We start from the raw sequence: 23,025 nt of genomic DNA, 5'->3' as shown, positions 1-23,025 counted from the left end.
GTGCCTACTCATTCTTTCTTGGTTTTTAAAGTTGGGAGCCGCGGGGGGTGCACTTTGGTCTCACCCGTTCCCTGCAAGTGGGCGCGCAGCAGCTGGAAATACCATTTGTGTTTTTTACCCAGGCTACCCTAGTGCCCGCCAGGGGCACCACACAACATTTTTTTCACTTTTTTAGCTCACATTTCCGGCAACGGTCAGCTTCACCACCGTTGTTGTATGGGGGTTAAATCAGATTCAGCTTTTTGCATAAAGTCACTAAGCGATTGGCTCAGGTAAAGTTTTGAGTTAACTATATAAAGTTACATTTTGATTAAGGGGAGCAGACATCTCCTGCATCTCAGAAAGCCTTCTATATTGACTTTCCCAAATGTCCATGTGTATAGCACAATACCGACCAACAGTGCTGGTGATATCCACGTATATGGTATTTCACAGACAAACACATTTTTACTAACTAGAATTTTTTATAAAACTTTCTTTCCTTACTCAGATTTGCATGGCACACAGAACCGCTGCTACAAAAAGTTTCCAGATCCAGTCTAGCACATTTCGGGGGTCGGGGGAGGTGGTTCTAAGGTGAGGACTCTGTGATTTGAAGTATCCATCAGGAGGCGGGCCATTCTCTGGGTCGTGAACCTCTACACCATCTTGGATTCCCTCCTCTCCCTTGTGTTACTGTGGAGCTGGCAGTTTTGCAAGTGCACTCTCTAGGGTCCTGGATTACCTGCAATGTGCAGACAGGGCTTATTAAGGGCATCAGCAGCCCAATGTGCCAAAAACGTGCCTAAGGCAAGCTTGTCTGTGCCCCACCCGCAGCCCTGCTGTGGTCAGGAAATTAGGTGCAGCCAGTTACAACCACCAACCTATGTTCTCAGGTAAGCAAGTAGCTCATTCCATCCCTCACCAACTTCCCATTAAGTTATATTAAACTTGCCAGCTTACTGTGCTCCTGGACACCACTGACTTTCTCAGTCGTAATCATCATCACTTCTCTTTACCCTTGTCAACCACTGTTGAGTCTCACCATTTTAAAGGGGATATCCTAGACCATCTAATTGTATTCCTAGTTCCGCATTAAACTATGAATTTGAGCCGCATTGTAATTAATTATGTTCGAGGCATGTGGGCTGCTAAATTCATATCTTAGCATTAGATCGCCGCCTAGTGTTGGGCTCGGATGATTGCACATTGTTGTCCTGGAAGAGTCTTCGAAGTATCCTGAGATAGGTGGCTCCTCCCCTGGACTACAGTGCGCATGGGCATCGGCTCCATCCCCAGATTGTTTTTTTCCGCCATTGGGTTCGGATGTGGTCTCGACGTCTTACTGTCGGAACCAAGTAAAACTATCTTTTACCGGCCAAAAGGCCTCGATTTTCTTGCGTCGGTATTGTCTGCGCTCGGTCTCGAGTCTTCCGTCTCTTGAAGCCGGAATAAGCGGAGTTTTCTTCGCTTTCTAAACTTTGAGGCCTTCTCATCGCGACACGACAGCAAGCCTTTACGGACATGGAGCGGAGCCCGTTCAAGTACTGCCCGCTCTGTGGGTCCAAGTACCCACACATCGATCTACACCCTGTGTGTAACAAGTGCCTTTCACCGGACCACGACGACGGCAAGTGCAAGGCCTGTGCACAGTTCCGCTCCAAGAAAACTCTCAAGCTTCGGCGCGCGGTGCGCTTGGAAGCTAGGCAAGCGGCCCCAGATCCGGAGAACATCTTCGGCGACCCGGAAGAAGAGGTCCAGGGTCACCTTCTACAAATCTCCCCATCACAGACGGAGGTCGAGGCGGATCCGGGAGACGACGACGGAGTCGCGGGTCAGGCCCTCGAATACGTCGAAGAGGTAGGAGACGACGATGAGATTTATGGGGCCGCGGCGGACAGCTCTGCGGACGAGCTCTGCCCCGAAAGTTTCGAGGATACCGACCGGGACACGGGATCGCCTGTCGGCCTTACCCTGGACCCGTTGCCGCAAGCCACAGCCCCGCCTTCGGGCCCGGCTACGGACTCACTTGCTGGGCGCGATGTTTCGAAAACGAAACTGAAACCGTCGGGGTCGTCAACACCTAAAATGGCCGACCCGAAATCGAAACTGAAACCAAAGGACTCGAGTGTCCCTAAGATGGCTGCCGTGCCTGTGAAGAAGTCGGTGCCCGTCACCCCGTCGGCTCCGTCGACCTCCGGTCCGCAGAAGCCGAGGAAGTCTGTCGATTCCGATGCTCCGAAATCGAAGCCGACGCCCGAGGAAGGGGCCCCCAAGAAAGATGGTCGGCACGGATCAGCGGCTCCGGCGCCGTCCAAGCCCGCCAAGGTCGGCTCCAGAGAGGCTACGCCCAAGAAGTCTGCGCCCCGGCCTCAAGATTCGGAGGAGCCGAAGAAGGTTTCCGCGCCCAAACCGCACAAGGCCCGCGAGGACGTCGGATCCGAGGGACCGCTCAAAGCATCCTTGTCGGCGACGAAACCCACTGGCAGTGTACCGTCCCCCATTGCGGAGTCACTGCAGAGAATCAGGGAGAAAGCCTTTGCTCCATCGGCTCCGATGCCATCACCGCAGCCGCAAAAGGACGCTCCGGCTAAGCCTTCTGGGAAACTCCTTTTTCTCTTGCCACCTAAGGAGGCGCCGAAAGCGTTTTCGACGAAATCGGCTCCGAAACAGGGTTCCTCGCTGCCTGACCCTCTTCCACGTCGTGTATTCGAATCGGAAGACGATTCAGAGCATTTCATCGATGCTGCCACCGGCAAGCTGACACTCTATAAACGGAAGATCACTTCGGAGCCGGTGGACCCCTACGTCATCCCGTTGAAGAAGAAGAGGGTGCCCCTTGACGCCTTAGGCCTCACGGAACCGATTCCGCCTCCTCCTAGACGGAGCCCTACTCCCTCCCCAGAACACTCTGTGGGTGAGGAAGATGATGAGGATGAACAGTACAATTTCCCCATCGATGAACCTGATGTCCAACCAGATTCATACGACGACACTGGTGACCAGAACACCCAAGGTGCGGGCCAAGACCCGCAGACCTTTAATCCACGTGCATCCCCGACTGAGGACTCAGCAGGATTTCATGCACTACTTGAACGGGCGGCGGCCAATCATGATGTGGACATGCATGCCGACCCGGTTGAGGAAGACTTCCTTTTTGACACCTTTGCCATATCTGAAAGGACAGTAAAGACACTTCCTATGCTGAAAGGTGTTCTCAAACATGCTGGAGACATTTTTAAGGAGCCTACGAGGGCTAGAGTGGTCAACCCTCGCATTGAAAAGAAGTACAGGCCTGCTCCTGCGGACCCCGTCTACATCCGGGGACAATTGCCACTGGACTCTCTTGTGGTTGCCAATGCCAGGAAACGTGCCAACTCCCAGACAACGGGTGAAGCTCCTCCCCCGGATAAAGAGTCCAAAGTGCTTGAGGCAGGAGGCAAAAGAGTGGCTGCACAGGCGGCAAACTTTTGGCGCATCGCAAATACACAGGCGCTCCTGGCGCGTTATGATAGGGCGCACTACGACACCCTAGAACAGATTATACAACACCTGCCCCCACAGTTCCAAGAAGGCACCAAGATGCTTATTGAGGAAGGAAAGCTAATATCAAACGCAGCCATCAAGTGTGCACTTGACGCTGCGGACACAGCTGCTAGGGCTATCAACACTAGCGTTATGCTGAGAAGACAAGCCTGGCTCCGCATCTCAGGGTTCAAGCAGGATATTCAGACAACAATTCTGAATCAGCCAGTCAATCCTGATAGTCTGTTTGGTCCGGATGTTGACACTACCCTAGAGAAGATAAAGAAGGACACGGAAACTGCTAAGTCTATGGGGGCCCTGCAGTCCCAACAGTTTCGTGGCAGCAATTTTCGTCGCTCAGGTGCACGTGGAGTCACCAGAGGACAGATGGGTCAACAATCCCAGTTCTCCAAAGGTGGGGCGCAATCCTCGTTCACTAAGCAGAACAAGGGAGGTTATAGGAATAACAGCAACAGAGGTCGCGGCAGAGGAAACAACAGCTCCCGCACCTCGACTCCAAGCAAACAGTGACTTTCTGTCACTGCCCCCCGACCACCTAACACCTGTCGGGGGGAGACTGCAGCAGTTCCTGCCCGTCTGGAGAAACATCACCACAGACAGGTGGGTGCGTCAACTGATCCAAAATGGTTATTGCCTAGAGCTGAAATCCACTCCACCCAACATCCCACCGAGGCAAAGGCCTATGTCCGCAGAGCATTTGCACTTATTGCAGCAGGAAGTGGTGGCGATGCTGCAAAAAGGCGCAATCGAGCTCGTGCCGGTGGGGGAGGAAGGCACAGGGGTATACTCCCTGTACTTCCTTATTCCAAAGAAGGACGGTTCTCTCAGGCCCATTCTCGATCTACGTCCCCTCAACCTGTACATACTGTCAGAGCATTTCCATATGCTTACACTGCAGCAGATTCTTCCCTTGCTAAACCAGGGAGACTTCTTAGCGACCTTAGATCTCAAGGATGCTTATTTCCACATTCCACTACACCCGTCACACAGGAAATACCTAAGATTCACTATTCAAGGCAGGCACTACCAGTTCAAGGTCCTACCCTTCGGAGTCACTACGGCCCCGAGGGTGTTCACCAAGTGTCTAGCGACAGTGGCGGCGCACCTCAGGAGGCAGAATATCCATGTCTACCCCTACCTAGACGACTGGCTCGTACAAGCCAAGTCAGAGCAACAGTGCGCCGCAGACATGTCGACTACAATTCACCTTCTTCACGATCTGGGTTTCTCCCTAAATTACCCAAAATCCCATCTTCAGCCGGCACATGTCCGGCAGTTCCTGGGTGCTACGATCAACACCCTGACAGCCATGGCTCAGCCAAACCAAGTCAGAATCGACAGCATTCAGTCACTGATCCAACGATTCCGACCGAGACACTCCCTGCCAGCGAGAGTGTTCATGCAGTTGATCGGCATGATGGCCTCCTGCATCTTCATAGTCCCTCACGCACGGTTACATATGCGCCCGCTCCAGGAGTGCTTAGCGAATCAGTGGACACAGGCTCGTGGGCAATTGACAGACCTAGTGTTGGTTACCAGTCGGGCATACGACTCTCTGCATTGGTGGACTCCACACAACCTTTGCAAGGGCCGACTGTTCCAAGAGCCCGTGCCGCAGATTGTCCTGACGACGGACGCATCCCTCCAGGGATGGGGAGCACATGTGCTCACTTACACGGTGCAGGGACTATGGACGACGCAGCAACAGAAGATGCACATCAACTATCTGGAACTGATGGCAATCTTCATGGCGCTCAAGTCCTTCATTGTACATCTGAGCAACAGGGTCGTGCTAGTCCGGACGGACAACATGACCGCGATGTACTACATTCAGAAACAGGGGGGCACCCACTCGCCACAGCTGTCTCATCTAGCTCAGAGCATGTGGAAGTGGGCCATTCAGAGGAACATTTTCCTCATGGCAGAACACCTCCCGGGCAAGGACAATCAGATGGCGGATCTGCTCAGCAGATACAGCCATCAGATGCACGAGTGGGAGATACACCCTTCTGTTCTCCACCCGTACTTCCAGCAGTGGGGTCATCCGGAGATAGACCTGTTCGCAACAAAGGAGAACGCAAAATGCCGACTCTTTGCCGCCAGGTTCCCTCACCCACAGTCGCAGGGGAATGCGATATGGATGAACTGGTCAGGCAAATTTGCATACGCTTTTCCGCCAGCCCCTCTAATACCGCTGGTCGCAAGAAAGCTAAGGCAGCACTCCATGACTCTCGTCCTGGTTGCTCCAACGTGGGCACGTCAAGCTTGGTACACCACGTTCCTCGAACTCTCAGTGGTGCCGCATCAAAGACTGCGCCTCACACCCAGTCTTTTGACGCAGAACCATGGAGACATTCAGCATCCAGATCCACGACAGCTCAACCTGGCGATCTGGCTCCTGAAGTCCTAGAGTTTGGATACCTTAACCTACCTCCAGAATGCATGAGTATCATCAAGGAGGCGAGGAAACCTACTACTAGAGCATGCTATGCTGCTAAGTGGAAGCGTTTTGTCATCTATTGTACGTCCAATGACATCAACCCGCTAGATGCATCTATTCCCAACATCATCTGCTATCTGTTACATCTCTACAAGTGCAATCTGGCGTACACTTCCATTAGGATACATCTCTCAGCCATAGCGGCTTATCTTCAGAACAGGCAGCACCTCTCTGTCTTCAGAGTGCCCGCCATTAAAGCCTTCCTCGAAGGTCTGAAGAGAGTCATTCCCCCAAGAACTCCACCAGCTCCGGTGTGGAACCTCAACGTCGTTCTCACCAGACTGATGGGGCCACCATTTGAGCCACTGCACTCGTGTGAGCTCCAATTCCTTACGTGGAAAGTGGCCTTTCTGATAGCTATTACGTCTCTGAGGCGTGTCAGTGAGTTGCAAGCGCTCACCATACAAGAGCCGTTCATTCAAATTCACCCAAATAGGGTAGTGCTACGCACTAACCCTAAATTCCTCCCTAAGGTGGTGTCACAGTTTCATCTTAACCAAACTATCGACTTACCAGCATTCTTTCAAAACCCGCAAACGGTGGCGGAAAGAATGCTCCATACCTTAGATGTACGGAGGGCGTTGATGTACTACATAGACAGAACACAACCCTTTAGAAAAACAAAACAACTCTTTGTTGCCTTCGCACCACAACACAAAGGCAACCCGATTTCCAAAGCAGGCATAGCCAGATGGATTGTTAAGTGCATCCAGATATGTTATCAAAAAGCCAAGCGCACTTTAACAGTACCCCCCAGAGCACACTCCACACGCAAACTGGGGGCATCCATGGCTTTCCTAGGGAACATTCCTTTAGAGGATATTTGCAGAGCAGCCACGTGGGTCACACCACATACCTTCACAAAACACTACTGTGTTGATGTGCATTCCAAGCAGCAAGCAGCTGTAGGACAGGCTGTTCTCAAGACACTTTTTCAGGTTTCTGCAGCTGGCACGGGCAACCGCCGCTGATGGAGGGACTGCTATGTATTCTATGCTAAGATATGAATTTAGCAGCCCACATGCCTCGAACTGAATATGCTACTTACCAGTATGCATCTGTTCTTGGCATGTAGGGCTGCTAACATTCATATCGCCCGCCCTCCTCCCCGGTGCCTGTCGCAGCTGCAGATATACTATTGTATTTATTTCATTAGCATGGACATCCTTTACACTTTCACTCCATCTCCTGCCACAATGGCGAAAAACAATCTGGGGATGGAGCCGATGCCCATGCGCACTGTAGTCCAGGGGAGGAGCCACCTATCTCAGGATACTTCGAAGACTCTTCCAGGACAACAATGTGCAATCATCCGAGCCCAACACTAGGCGGCGATCTAATGCTAAGATATGAATGTTAGCAGCCCTACATGCCAAGAACAGATGCATACTGGTAAGTAGCATATTCATTTCCAGGGGTATAATATCCATTGGAGTTAAGGAATCTTTTCGATTTCAATTCAGACATAACTTCCATTACTGATACTTTTTAAAATAGGAATTAGCAATCCTCACTGATTACCATATGAGGTCAGCTTAACGTTTTATACTCCCTGGAGGCGGTGCTGAAGCAACTCATGGATCGTCTCATGGCTTCAACTTGGGTATTTAATCAGCTTTATGACACTGAATCCATATCAGTTACTATCACTATCAATCCTAATCATTATTTCAAAGTACTTTTGATTTACAGACCCTGCTGGCCCGGTGAATAGTTTTGTTCCATCATTACAAGAAGCTATTTGTGTTTCTTGCCTATATACTAACAATTTAACTGACTTTGATCACCATGTTAATGACAAGCATGATAAAGGGGGCTTCTGTGCTGCCGCAATGAAAGTACAGCCTTTGATTTATCTCTTCTAGTTCAACGGCCCACACATCTGGCAGATCTAATATTCCTGCAGTACATCATCGTAGATTCCCTATCATTATTAGCTCTTACCTGGAGTGGTCATAAGGTTGTTTGCTTTTGAAATCGCCAAGTTTCGCAACATTACAGCCAACCACACGGTACTAGTCCACATGAATATATAAATATGATTTTGGAACTTTTCAGCAGCCAGGTCAAGTCAGGTGTTGACTCCACTCTTCCTCTGACCACCTGGAATTCTTATAGGACATATCCAACAGCAGTGCCTTGAATTGTGTACTAAAAAAGGTTGTTTATCTGCCCTTTTGAATGGCACCAGGATACCCTTGCAGGTTATAATACGTTTTACAAATACTATATGTTTGCTGGACCAACCATTCCTGTTCAGATCATTTTTGTGATTACGTTTATTAAACATTTGACACATATGTCCCCTTGCAAACCTTCGGAAATACTACATAGAGACCTTAATTAGATCTTAACGTTTGCCTATGCATAACTGCTCGCTGCGCCTTTTAACCTTAAAGACTGTTTTCTCTTTGCGATTACGTTAGTTCCTCAATTGAGTATACAGCAGGCACTGTCAGTCAAACCACCCTACTCCACATTTTGGTGGATGTCCGTGCTTGATGTTTGCCAGGCTACTAAGTTGCAATTGACTCCTATGTACACAAAGCATGACAGCCAGACCCAGTGGGAAGAACACTTCGCCTGCCTGGTTCTAGACTAAAAGCAGGTGAGATGGACGCTAGCTGTATGGCTAAATTGACCAGGCACAACCAAATTGGTCTCAAAGTGGTTGGTGGTCGACATAATTCTGCTTATAAAGTGCGTTTTGCTAAGCATTCATCAGGATCAAGCCTCCACGACGGTGTACGTTCTCTAAGGCGTACCGTAACCTGTGGAGGTGTATGGATGGTAAAACTCACGGTTTTACCACGCGGCCTTCTGGAGTTCCAAAAAGCCAAGGGACTGTGAAGTGACAACTGATTTCACGTCATGGATCCGGGTGAGGGTAGAGCTGCTGGTGGGATTTCCAAAACAGCGCTCTCCAGCATCAGACCTATTGGAACCAGTCCTCGGACCCAAATGGGCCAAGACTACAGATGTAGCTAAGGGGAATGTGATGGAGTAGAGTGCCAGATACGGTACAGCTTCCCATTGTCATCTGAAGTTAAGTCCCACATCCTCTAGCTTCACCTTCTTTTCTCCTATGCTGGAGTTATGGCGTAGTCTCTGCTTCTCCAGTTAGTCGGGTATTGAGACGGCCACTACACCAGGTGAGGTGGCACATCTATTAATTGTGCCCTATAGGCACATAATCCACAGAGATATTCTGGAGAAGTCTTTGATGACTTAGGTGATTGGGAGGGCTTGGAGGTAGTTGGTAGAAATGAAGAGCATTACAACAAAAAGAACTCTGAGTTGAGGGTTCAAGATTTGGTGCATCCTTCTCACGGCAAAAGGTAATAGAGCCTCAAAAGGACTGTATACACCTGTGCAGTAAAAGACATCCTGTTCCCGTTCATATGCTTGCATTGAGAAGGAGAAGTTGACTTTGCCCTACCAAAACATCGGCTTTCACATATCTCCAACAATTAATTTCACTTTCTTTTCCAGTTAGATTTTGTTCTTTTTTTCACTGATATTTTTTCATTTAGCGTTTTTCACACTACAGAACAATTAGCTTAGTTCATGATTTGCTTTTATTTCCATTTAGAATCTCGGTGGGAGAAACCAAACAGCATTCAGAAAAGTACTGAAGACTTAACAAAGGTAATGCATCTCATGTTGTTTTCTGCTTTTATTTTAATTTGACTGTCAGATAAACAAGTTAGGGACACTGTGAAACAGGCTTTCCTTGAAAAATGGTGATGATGATGATGATGGTTATGCACAAGTGTGTGCATTAAAGACTCCTCAGTCTCGTCAGAGCACACAGGATGACTACATAGCTCCCCCTCTCAAAGCGTGTCATCCTTTCCCAGCAGAATCACTGCCAGAGGATACCACCAAATGTCATGCTCCGGTTGAAAGAGCTTCAATAAAATTAGAAATGCTGATATCCAGGATAGAAACAGATGGTTTTTTCCTGTATGAAAACCGCCAGAAGATTTGTGAAAGCCGTACTGTTAATTGATCATAACTGGCAGTAAGACTAAAGCTTATGCAAACACCAACAACTATTGTGGCAGTCGGTCCCAAGACATAATAAAAAGTACAAGGTCCAGACAACAGTCCTGTGTCCCCTATGGGACACACACGGTCTGGTTCAGTTATAATGCAAGTGGCGCGTCGTGGATCTAAAAATCAAACTACCTCATGTCTAGCTTTTTGCACAGGGAAGGGTGACGGATGGACCCTTTTCACAATAGTATACTCTATGTAGCTACATTTATATGAACAGCTAATGCCGTATTAGGGGAGATACGGCCCACACACAGTAACCCTAGCAATGTTGCTGAGGGTGGGAACCAGAGGCGCGTGGCCAAAGAGCGAGCCAGCCTCCACTATCTCATGAATATACAAAAGTGGGCTGCCCCTTGAATCAATTCCTATATGTGTCTACAGAGTTCTGTAGAGATGCACTACCAGTGGGGGCATCTCATAAAAAGTTACGGACTGGCCTCACACACCACCCGGTGTCATGCTTCATCATCGGCTGTCCTCGCCCTCTAAAAACTTGGTTTGATAGAGGGCGGGCATACACCTGGAGACAGGGATGCACTTCTAAATCTAAGTGATGGCCGTGGGGAAGTGATAAGTGATTTAAAATCCATTACATTAGTCCATGTGCTATGTTTATTCAAATGGTAAATGTATGGTGGTTAAAAACAAAGTGGACGGTGGTATGGGATCTTATTCTCCCTTCACCGTGTTAAATGCGGTCGACGTGTTTCTGCTGAGGTGTCCCCGAAGGGTACGTAGCATTCTTCAGGACCTAAAAAAGGGGGGGGGAGAAAGGGGGTGTATACCCTATGTACCCACTTCTTTATAGCTAGTGATAATGGAAGGGAATCCTGTCGCTAGATCAGGGGAGGGGGTTTGTGGTTAAAAAATATCCTATCTAAATGGATATTTCCCACTTGGTGTAGTACGGCCACCAAATGTGGTCCCCTATAATTACCTGGTACCAGATGGCAAAGGCAATCATAAGGATAGGCAAGCTCGTTTCTGTAGTTATCGACTCAGCCATACATGTTTTTAACATGGAGTTGAGACCGACTGGCAAGATCTGTGGTATTCCACGGACCGGGATGACTCTGTACCACATCATATAGGAATTCAAAGCCTAGCTAGGCCATTCGATGGGGACTCGTTGGAAAAGCATTTCAGGAATTCTCCCCAACACATTAACACAGATATGGATTCTGCCCAATCCCAAAGAGTGCTCACTGTAACCAACCCTTTCAAGATACTGAAAGGATAAGTCCACAGTCAAACCATGGAGACTATCCGGGGTATCGATGCCTCCTGTACCAACCTCAATCAAGCCCATATTGCCAAGGTTTCTTTGGGCAGCAGCAACAGCCCTAAAGTTCGCCACTTTCGGTAGCTTGCACCAGCCCACACAAAGTGAAAAGGAAGAAATAAATCAAGGACTTCAGATGCTGGGTGATGTCAGTGACTCTTCTTCTGCGTCATTAATTCTCATTTCCTTTTTCTGACTCCTTTGACTCCAGGCACGTTGGTTCTAGTCCTGGCCCCTTTATATGCCTGCGTAAGAAAATTGTTGTCCAGAGATTTACATTTTTGGCTTGCGTTTTTGTATTGTTAGAGAAGTAATTAAGCAATCCGGGCCGAATTTTTCTGGACGACATTTTTAAAAATGGCAAATGTGTTGCAGTGATGATGTAATATTCCAGGAACCATGAAACCTATATACTTCATTTTGGTGTCAAAACATAGATTTTGGGGGTCAAGTAGTTTCATAGAGACAGAAAATAACTTCAGAGTAACCTTCCACCGTTTTCCAAAATGATGGCTCTATAATGATGTGTTTTAGCCATCATATTGGTAATGTTTTTTAATATTTTTGTTTCAGGTTGTCAGTAGATTCAAATTTGTAGACTTGAGCAAAGCAGGTAGTAGCCGAGGATCTTTACCGCCTGACAGAGTGTTGCGAATTACAAAATCTGAGCATTCCTTCAGCAAAGAAAAATGTGTTAAATCCCAAACTAATCCGAAAGAAAAGCTAACATCAACTATGGCTGGACAGAAGAGACCTGAGATGCTGCAGAAACAGGGGAAGACTACGTTTCAATATTTTGTGAACGGATGCATGGAGAGGATCAAATATTTTATCATTGTACCAACAAGTGCTACAAGTCATATGCAATGGAAAAACCTTGAAAACATTCTAAAAACAAATAGCAGAAACCAGTGAATCACAACAAGAATCCGAGTCTTCTGAGTGAGAAAGTGACGACAACCAAACCTAATGCCCATTCACTTAGAATATCGATGGCTACCACTCGGTCACCTCCAACAACTGATCAGAAAGCAGAGGATCTTCAATGTGTTAGCTGTGGTTTAGTCAGAACAAGGGCCAAAGGGATTGACGACAGAACAGAGTATGTGAGTCTCAAAGGGCAATCATGTTTTTATCTGCACCTATTTTTTTCCGCAATAAAGTTTTCAGGCGAGTAGCCTATCTAAACTGCGAGGTGAATGTATTTGCAGCAGATTTGTATGCCCACCCGAACTTCACGCGTGCATACATTTGAAAATATGAATGTACAATGAGCTCCCAGCAGCAAAGTAACTGCCAGCCTTCAGTTACGTTTGCACTCTTTGAAAAAGCAAATAAAGTTTCAATGCCACTCTTGAGTGCTGGCTATGGGTTCACACTCAGTGAGATCAGAGAAATATTGATGAAACTGTATTGATCCATAATAATGAAAATATGATTTTTCTGGTGCATATGGACAATGACCGAATTCTTTTTTAGTCAGTCTTACAAAAAGAATTAGCCACTTTTGGTGTTCTCAGCTGATTTCACTCCTGAAGTTTTTGCTGCCAAAATAAGATAACAGGATGCAGTAAAATCAGCAGGAACCATTTTAAGAAACCTTCTAAAAGATTTAGATTTGGACTTGATTACACATTTTGTGATGCCCAGAGCTCTGAAAATCCTGAGAGTCAACAAGAATGCCTAATATTGTTTTAACATTTTTTTTTACATCATTGTTTAATATCAAGTTCTTGAGTTCTGAACAGAAGCCGACAACTTTGACGATGGCTTTGAAAATATGCATGAAGAAGTGGAAGACAATCCCATTAACCAACAGCTTTATGCTGTGCAAATGGGCTGTCTTTTCCAAATCATGTTTTATGAATTACATCACGACAAAAAGAAAATTCAGCTACACATGATTGTCCACGCAATCTATGAAAAGTGCAAAAGTAGAGAGCTAATCACTTCAATGAATAGGATTGGTGTATCAGCAAGTTATGACGTAGTACGGAGCAGGAACTTGTTAGTAGCTCATGCTGTAAAATCTTGTGAATCCAACAGCACACAACTTTCAAGTCACTTTACTAAGAAAGGATTTGCAATTGCTGCTCTTGATAGTCTGGATTTTGAAGATAGCTCTGCTTTGTCTGGAGCATCCAGCCTTGGTGCTTTTTAAAGACGTTGCCAATGAAGTCGCTGCTGGAAAGCAAGCTGTGTCCGCTGTAGGCATAAACAAACAAAGCTGCAAACTTATAACCTAACTGCCTTGCCTACGTGTGCAAAATCACTACAAGCCATCAACACGTCACAGTCTGCCAGAAAGTTTCAAAGTGGTTGAGGATATGGATCTTCTTCTACCTGATGCTGCGGTCCGAAAATGCGATTTATCTGAATGTATCATATCGCTTATTCAGTGCAGACTGAAGGATGAAGAAAAGCCTGTTTCTCCGTGGGCTGGAATTCATGATCTGATCTCCCAAAATATCATCCCACTGAAGAAGGTTGGGTTTTTGCCAGTAATACCATCTCCAGTCACAAACTACTCAACAGTATACACAGCTCTAAAAAATATTCCAAAATGTGCATTCTCCGCCTGAAGACCGGCCTGTTCTGCCAGTTTGCTGTTTTCAAGGTGGATTCTGTATTGTAGCCTACATTTCGATGAACAATCCAATAGGATTTGATGTTTATCCAGTTGATTGGCGTTTTCCTCATGACAAAAGTAGTGTTGTGCAGGAAGCTATCTTAATGGATGTTTCATAGACAATGCACTTATTGAGGCTGAAATATTTGGAAGCAAATCGGTCCAATCAGTATTGAGCGGAACTCATTATGTTTGTTGCTAGGTATGCTCATTATATCTGAGGCTGTAGAAACATTGCATTGGAATGCTCTCTGGAACAAGAATGACAAATTAGGTTTTGCATATCTAATCGCAGAAGTGAACAAGGCACAGGGTGCACTTCATTCAAAAGACATAATGCAAAGCCAGGCAATGTTCAATGCATTGAGTTCAAAATAAGAAAACCTGAAAACTAAGTTAGTAGAGTTTGTCTAAAACGTGGAGAACAATCAGCTTTGCAAGTGCTGGGGAAATGTTTTACACATGATAGCTCTAGTGAAAACCTTGGTACATGCTGATCTGGAGATGCCCGTTAAGGCCGTGGAGTCACTGATTACTGTCTTTAGCAAATTTCTTTTTTGAAAACAGATTTTATTGTCTGAACACACATGTTATGCAAAGCTCTGCCCTCCAGAGTCTACTGCCATCATCAATAAATCAGCAATTTCTTCAGCAAGTTTTAGGGGGGAAAAAAAGGGAAAAACAACTACATAACCCCCCTCACCCCCAAGTCCCACCCCCCCATGCGCTGCTGCTAACCCCACTAGAAAACCTATTGTCCACATACATAGCTTGCCATGTCCACCAAACCTCGTATTACAAAGTCCAGCATATCAAAGAGTCGGGAGGGTGGCCCCTTCAGGTGGTGGGTCCAGATCCAGACCCCGATAATCTGCCCACCTCTTCCAAATTTTATAGTGTTTTTGAGGACATCCCCTGGCTATAAATATAGGGTGTTCTAGCCCCATACAGAAGTCTATGCCGTTCTTCCAGGCGGCCAATGACTGGGCCTGGGGCGCCTTCCAAGATTTGGCTATGTCACGTTTCGCCAACGTAAAGCCTAGTAGCAATAAGTGGCGTTTGTACCTGTTGCCCCCAACCCCATCCATGACATGCAACACAGCTAACTTAGGATCTCTGTGGAGCTCCCAGGCCACAACCTCAGCCAGGCATCTAAACACCCCATCTCAGAATCTCCGCAGCGCTGAGCACTCCCATGTCGTGTGCAGCAGTGTACCTACTTCCGATCCGCACCGGAGACATTCGGGGGAACCAACCATACCTGCCCTTCACAAACGCTGTCGAGTGAAGTATGCGCGGTGTAAGTACCGAAATTGTATCAGTCGCAGGCGTGTGGAGATTGCCGCTCCCCTGGGGCTTGCCAGGGCCTCTGCCCAGTCCTCTTCTTCTAAGTCCCCCACGTCCTGTTCCCACGCAGCCTTAAGTCTATGCAAGTCAGAGGAACAATGACGTACAGGTGTCTGGTAAATACTCAATAGTTTCTTATCGGGCAATTCCCCCATAAAGAGTTTGGCTTCCAGTGGATTAAACTCAGGGAGGTGCTCCAGGCCAGTCAGGTAGGGTGCTAGGGCGTGTCGAAACTGGAGATATTTAAAGAACTGGGTGCGGGGCATTCCGAATTCATCCTGGAAATTTTGAAAAGATTTAAGGGAGCATCCTGACATTACATCGCCGAGGGTAGAGATGCCTATAGCATCCCACCCCCTGAAGCCCAACAACGTATCCATTTGGGGCAAACGACCATTACGCCAAAGGGGGGTTTCCTGAGTAAGCACGTTCCACCAGCCCATTCTGCGCAACGCTTGCCTCCACACACAAAAAACTACCTGCGTGGCAGAGGGAAGGGATCTCCGAAGCGGTGCCGAGTACAACAACATATGTAGGGACGCCGAACCCATCAAAAAACACTCAACCGCATAGGCCGGATCTCCCCTATCGCCATACCACCAGTCGTTTAAGACCAATAGATGCGCCGCTTGATAATATGAAAGCCCATCTGACGTGGCTAGCCCCCGTATATGATGATAGAAAGCACGTCCGCAGCGCCACACGCGCAATGCACCCCTCCCACAGAAACCCGCTCAGCGCCGAACTAAGTTGCTGGAACCAGCGGGGCGGGATCTTATGCGGGTGATTTTGTAGTTGGTACACCAGGCGAGGGAGTGCCACCATCTTAAAAATGGCAGACCTGCCGTGTATAGTCAGCGGCATCTTAGACCACACCTTCATGTCTTCGCGTGTGCGATCCCAGACCAGGTTAAGGTTGCGATCGCGGGAGACAGCCACTTCCTCAGATAAAGACTCCTAAGTATTTCACCCCTCCCGTTGCTAACTGAAGGCCCGACGCCCACTCTCCTACGCTCTGTCGACCGCCTAGTGTCCACAGCGTGGACTTGCCTGGGTTCATATAGAGGCCAGAAGTTTCACCAAAAATGTGTAGGATGCGCAACAGCCGCGGCCCGGAACGGTCCAAGTCAGTAAGGAAAAATAAAACATCATCAGCGTATAGCACAATTTTATCTGGTAGGCCCGCCGACCACCAGACACCTTTAAGTTGGGCGTCAATGCGCACCCAAGCAGCAAGAGGCTCCATGGCAAGCGCGAGCAAATATAGGGAGAGGGGCCTGCCCTGCCGCGTCCCACGCCGAACCGGAAACGAGCAAGAAATCGCTCCCCTAACGCGCACCGAGGCCGTGAGGTCCGTGTAAAGCAACTGAACATACGCCAGGAAGTGTGGGCCGAGGTTGAGACGTCGCAATAAGGCAAACAGATATGTCCAGCTCAGGGATTCAAAGGCCCGGTCCATATCCGCCAGAAACAGCGCTGCCTGCTCCCCCAAACACCCCCAGGCTGATATCACGACCTAGGCCCGCCTAATGTTATGGCGAGTAGCCCGCTGAGGCATAAAACCAGCCTGGTCCGGGTGGTCCAGGTCTGTGATATGGGGCTTGAGCCTAGTGGCCAAGGCCTTAGCCAGGATCTTGGCTTCCGTGTTTAGCAATGAGATGGGGCGATAGGACGCATGACTCTCCTGGGGTCTCCCCGGCTTAAAAAAAACCACAACCTCGGCATGTCGCCAGTCCGGTGGAAGCACTCCGCACTCGCGCGCCTCCTCCACAACCGGCCGGAGACGCGGACCCAGCTGCACGAAAACTGCTGGAAAAGGACCCGGTGCCTTACCCGGATTCAGCTCGCCCAACGCCGCGCCCAGTTAATCGTCCTACAGGGGCCGGTCCAGAAGGTCCCACACCCCGTCCGAAGCCGCTCTCGGGGGAAGATCGTCTATGAAGCACTGGATAACCTCGCCTGCCAAGCATTCCCGGGGCGCATACAGCCCCTCCTAGTACGCTACAAAGCTTTCCGCGATCGCAGGGGGCTAGAGTATGGGCTCCCCTCTAGGATCCAGGATCTGGGGCAACGGCTGGGCATGCATGGTGCCCTCACACAGGCGGTGTAACATCTTGCAGGATTTGTCACCCCACTGGTAGACACGACTACGGGTGGCTAGCCAGGCCTGCCGCGCCTCTTCCAACAATACCGCAGTGTACTGCTGTTGAGCCAATACTAACTGTCGCCTCGCAGGTCCACCGCCCTCCTCCCGACCTCTACGCTCCAACGCCTCTAACTCCGCCTCGCGCTGTACCAGATCCTTACGTCTCTCCCTCTGGGCCGCCACGTACCAGGAAATATCCACGCCCCGCAACGTGGGCTTTAGGGCCTCCCAAAGGGTAATCGGGGAGTCTACTGAACCTGCATTAGAGGTCAAGTAATGGTCTATTTCAGTAGTCATGTGTGTCCTGTACCCGTCCTGCTGCAGATGCCAGGCTGACATGCACCACCGAAATGGCTGTCTGGCCGGGCCTATGCTAAAAGTGATAGCTATCGGCGAGTGATCAGAGAGCACCCTCGGCAGAATATCGGCCGACAACACTCTATGGGCCAATCCCCTCGGAACGAAAATGTAGTCCAGTCTGGAGAATGAATCGTGCACTGTGGAAAAGTATGTGTAGTCCCTATGTGACCCATATTTATATCTCCAGGTGTCTACCCAGTCAAGACCAGTGACTAATGCATGCAATTTGGTGGTGGGTCCCCCGCCCCCCGTCCTGGGCATCCACCACACTCCGCCACCTATCGCGTCACCTCTCCATCACGTCATTCCAGTCCCCCCCCTATAATGGAAAGAGTATCGGGCATGGCTCCCCAAAGGGACATGAGCCTCTCCACCAATGACCACTGTAGCGGCGGTGGGGCATATACACAACCAAAAGTCACCCTATCTCCCCCAACCTTGCCCTGCATAAAGACGTACCGGCCCTGTGTATCCGCCAGAGTTTATTGTGTACATAGGGAACCCTGCGGTGTATAAGGACAGCCACCCCTCTGGAGCCCCATGCGAAGCCTGAGTGGTATGCGTACGTAAACCCAGAGCGCTGGAGACAGAACGCCTTCGTACCAAGCAGATGAGTTTCTTGCAATAATAGAACATCCACCCCCACCCTTTTGGCATATTGAAAGCCCGCCCCCCGTTTCACCTTGTCTAACATCCCCTGTACATTCCAGCTCAACACCCGCAAGGATCCAGGGCCTACCCGCCCTCCTTCCCCAACAGTGGACATTTGGCTAATACAGCATACAAACTACTAGTGTCCCTGTGCCACCGCCGGTGCAGTACATGGCAATCATTAAGCAGCAAAACTTGTGTAAACAGCTCCCCCATGCCCAACACCAACCCCCCCTTCCTTCCCCCACCCCATACCTCCCAAACATGGAAGCACCTGTCGCAGTCTGATCGTAGCCTAGTCCCCAACGGGGGAACAAGAACCACCCCCTCCAATGGATCCCCCAGTGCCAGCCCATATGAACGGGGCTTTTACTCCCTCCCACCCACCCTGACCGGGTTGGGCTCCCAGCCTTAGACAACAGCGTACCTAAGCATCCGCACCAACCATATACATAGTCCTATATTGAAGTCCCAAAGCGTTCAAGGCACATCAGTTTGCTGTTTCTGTGTAGGGTCTTCCCGGCGAGAGGCTGAGCCATAGCGCGAGCCACGGCTCGAGCGTGATCTCCTACGTTGCCGATGCTGACTTCTGAGGCCCTCCCGGGCCATTCCACTTGAGGATGAATCAGACTCTCCGCCCCTGGCCATGTTGACTCGAATCTTCACCGTTTCTTCCGTCTATTGGAAGACCTCCTCTGGTGTGTCGTAGAACAGGGTACGGGATTTATAGATAACTCGCAACCGTGCCGGGTAGAGCAACGCATACTGGAGCTTAAGGCCGCGGAGGCGGGCCTTGGCTGCGAGAAAAGACTGGCGCTGTTGCTGCACCAGCCTCGTGTAGTCCGGGAAGATGAGGATATTTGCGTTATCATGTGTGAGTGAGTCCTTTATTCTCGCTTGCCGCAGAATGGTATCCAGATCCGAGTAATTCATGAATTTGGCTATGATCGGCGGCGGGCGTGCTCCAGCAGGGGGTTTCTGCATAAGTGCCCGATTGGCCCTCTCAACCACGAAGCAGCGAGATAGAGTGTCCGCCGGGAGCCAGCCTTCCAACCATTGAGCCAGGAAGCGCTCCACATTGTCCCCCTCACAGCCCTCCGGGAAGCCAACAAAGCGTAGGTTGTTCCGCCGGGCGCGCCCTTCCGCGTCCTCGACCCTCATAGCCAGGCCCTTTTGTAGTTTTTCCATAGCCGCGACCTTTTTCTTCAATATGGACACATAGTCTTCTAGCTCCGAAATGCGGGTCTCCACGCCAGTGATGCGCTCCACTGCATTACATAAGTCCTGGCGGAGGAGGGTGACATCAGACCCAACCGCCCCAATCTTGGCGTCCAGCATGTCCCGTGATTGCGTGATGGCCGCCAACAGTGCCACATTGTCGGGTACCGAGGCCTGCGACCCCCCCCCCCCCCCCCCCCGTAGCCGGGCGCCGGGCCGACCTCCGGGAATTTGTCCAAGGTCCCTTGCTTGCCATGACCGCCACAGGCGCCGCCTCGCATCATCGTGGCCGTGTAAAGCGTTCCGTGCTGTGGGATTCCCCTACCCCAGTCTCCGTCCCACCTGGCGGTCCCAGAGTCGGCAGGGCCAACCAGGCAGACCAGTGGTCGTTGGCCGTTAGTTGTAGGCCACCCGAGTTCCGGGGACGCCGCCACAAACACAGACTCCCAGCACCGCAGACCGGGCAACCAACAAGGCTATGGACTGGGACGTGTGGACAGTACTTGCACCAAGCAGCTCCCAAAGCAGCACCAGGGGTCCCCAACGCACACGCCTCTCCAAGGGTCCAAGGATCGACACACTTCCCCCACTGGGGCCCGATCGAGCCCCCGAGCTCCCCAACATCTGAGAAGGGCCCTCGGCCCAGCAGGACCTCCTCCAGGCACGCTCGACTCACCGCTGCGATTACCCAGCCGGTCGCCCCGACTCGTCCCGGACAATCCAGGCTGCCTTCACCGGGCCCCCGTCGACCTCCGCTCCTACGGGGTGCCCTCCGCTGACTTATAGGGCCATCCGGCAGCGTCTTGCTGCTGGCTCACACCAGAGCGGAGGGGCGCCTCAAAATGGCGGCTGCTCCCGCCGGCCGCTCCAGAATCTGGCCCCCTCACTGTCCCACCGCGGCTCCTTCTCCAGCTCCCCAGGGGCGTCCCTAGACTCGTTAACTTGGGGGTCCAGTCACGCTCAGCTCCTCTCCAATGCGCGCGATCCGCGCTCCACCCGCGGCCGCCGGCTACTGCCGCCGGCAACTGCGCCCGACCTGGGCCGCTCCAAAATCGAGGTCCCGGCTGCAGGCCCAGCCGGACCCCGCAGGCCTCTCTTCTTCGCTGGGCTGCCGCTCGTCTCCTGGAGCCGCTACGGGGCCGCCGCCGGATGATGCTCCCAGACCAGGTGACAGCCCGGGAGCGTTGGGTGCCCTCGTGGATGCTCAGGGCCAGGATTCACAGACAGGATACATGTAGGCTGGTCGGAGCTCACGCTCTACATGACCGCCATGATCGCTGGCTAAGCCACGCCCCCTGTGTTTAGCAAATTTGATTTCATAAACTACATGGGATGTGGGTCTTGGTATTTAGAAAAAGTGAAGAGACTAGAGGTGGAAAAACCATACCTCTACAGAAAATTCATCCAAAGACATTTTGTGGTGAAAGACAGAGAGGGAAGGTTCAATGCTGTAGCTCTAGATATGAAGCTGGAACAGACGATCCAGAGATCATAGAAAAGCTGCAAGGAAATTGTTGGTTAGACACCTAAAAGTGAATATGTTGCTCTATGTCAGCTAGTTTACCATGGAATCCTTTCTATTTGCAATGTTTTCAGAAAGATTGCAAATGCAAAATTAATGGGCCATTGTGAAACTGTTCCTCACCACAAACTTGTAGCAAAGAGAGGGGAACGTTTTAATAAGCATGTTGACAGGCTTCTTTATTTCATGCAGCAGCAAGGAAACCCTTTTGAAATCATTGAGCCTGGGCTACTACACCACTTTGTGACCAAACAATGAGGATAACAATATAAAGACATGTCTACTAGATGTCCAGGAACATGGATCAAAACTATATGCAGAACTGAAGCAGGAGAGATTTGTATTGAAAGAGAAAATGCTATTTGACATCTCTAAAGCTAAACCTCCACACTTAATTGTCATAGTAAGAATTTAATCCAACCAGCCACCACAATGCAGGTTACAAAAAACAACTTTTGCAAGCACATAAATGGATGTAGCAAAAGAAAGGGGTGAATATATCGAGGACATTATCACATGATCTTCTTCCAACAAATACACTATTTGATTGAGATGCTGCAACCAAACCAGTAAAGCACACACTCGTACAAGAGCTAGAAAAAAAACCTTCACCTGAAGATTTTAATTCGAAAAGGTGTCCTCATTGAAAACTGCTATTGTTGTGGACTATATGTCACAATTACGAATGGTCAGGATTAAATCCATGCCAAACTTCGGAGGGGCAGTTCAGACTCTTCTACAGATATCAAAGTCTGTGTGCACCTTGCAAGAACTGCACATTGTTTTTGACAGCTGTCTTGGACTATCAGTCAAAGTATGTGAGTGAATCAGACTAATTTCAAATGGAAAATTTTCCCTTGCATGCATCATACATTTGTCACCTATACATGCGCAACTAGATAAATTCTGGTTATCAACATCGAACAAGATGAACTTGGAGATGTTAGCTCGCCAAAACATTAGTGATGCTGCAGTGAACACTGAATTTCCAGTTATTGAAAGTGGAGTGATTACCAATGAGGAGTTGGTGCTTGCAGAGATCTACTCAAAAGGTACAGGCCATATTGCTCAAGAACTTAACAGCAAATTTGAGGAAGCTGGCCTTCGGATTGTGCCACATGTTGAGTGGGATGTCAAAAATGGTTCCAATCGAGTCATTGTACTATCAAATAATGCAGATATTATTATTGTGGTACTTAGATTTGGTGCAATATTCGTAAGTCAAGGATTGTAAGAGTTATGGATACTTTATGGAACAGGCGAGAAAATACACTTAATCCTCCTTTATATTCTGTACAAGAACCTTGACCCAGATATGCCCAGTGTTCTTATCAAGGAAGGCACATATTCGTACGGGTGATGACACTATGAGCAAAATTGGAACCGAACTTCGAGCTTTAACTGCTGAACCTATGAAGTTTCTAAAAGAATTTTCTAAGACAAAAGAAGAATGTAACTTTAAAGACGTAGAAGAATATCTGGGGCATGAGTGGAAAACGAATTCTGATTGTTACACATTTGACTATATTCGGTACAGTGAGTTCAAGAGATCACGCCCGCTAAGTGCCGTTCCACAGACGTCATTCCGTGTGTGGGCACATTAAAAGAGTGTTCTACTTTATCAGAAGATGTGTGAATATTTTGGATCATGCTTATGTAGAGAAAGATCCATGTGAATTTGTTTGGGAAGATATTGATGGGATGCTAAAACCTACAAAACATCTAAAGCCTCTACCCACAGAACTTACATGTACTTGCAAAATCTGTGCTACAAAACGATGTC

At 49.2% G+C, this 23,025-nt stretch overlaps 1 protein-coding gene across 2 annotated transcripts in view; it reads left to right on the top strand.

The window, feature by feature from the left end:
- Window positions 1-23,025, top strand: part of WBP4 (WW domain binding protein 4) — a 218,061-nt gene that overhangs the window by 103,312 nt on the left and 91,724 nt on the right. For both annotated transcript variants that reach the window (XM_078657391.1, XM_078657392.1), the window contains exon 6: window positions 9,618-9,673. In XM_078657391.1, the coding sequence (XP_078513517.1) occupies window positions 9,618-9,673 (56 nt within the window). The remainder of the gene's footprint in view (window positions 1-9,617; window positions 9,674-23,025) is intronic.

Source organism: Lissotriton helveticus, chromosome 8 (genome assembly GCF_964261635.1).
Source record: "Lissotriton helveticus chromosome 8, aLisHel1.1, whole genome shotgun sequence".
Taxonomy (NCBI): domain Eukaryota; kingdom Metazoa; phylum Chordata; class Amphibia; order Caudata; family Salamandridae; genus Lissotriton; species Lissotriton helveticus.
The sequence above is the reverse complement of the archived record's forward strand: the minus strand, read 5'-3'. Positions and strand labels throughout refer to the sequence as shown.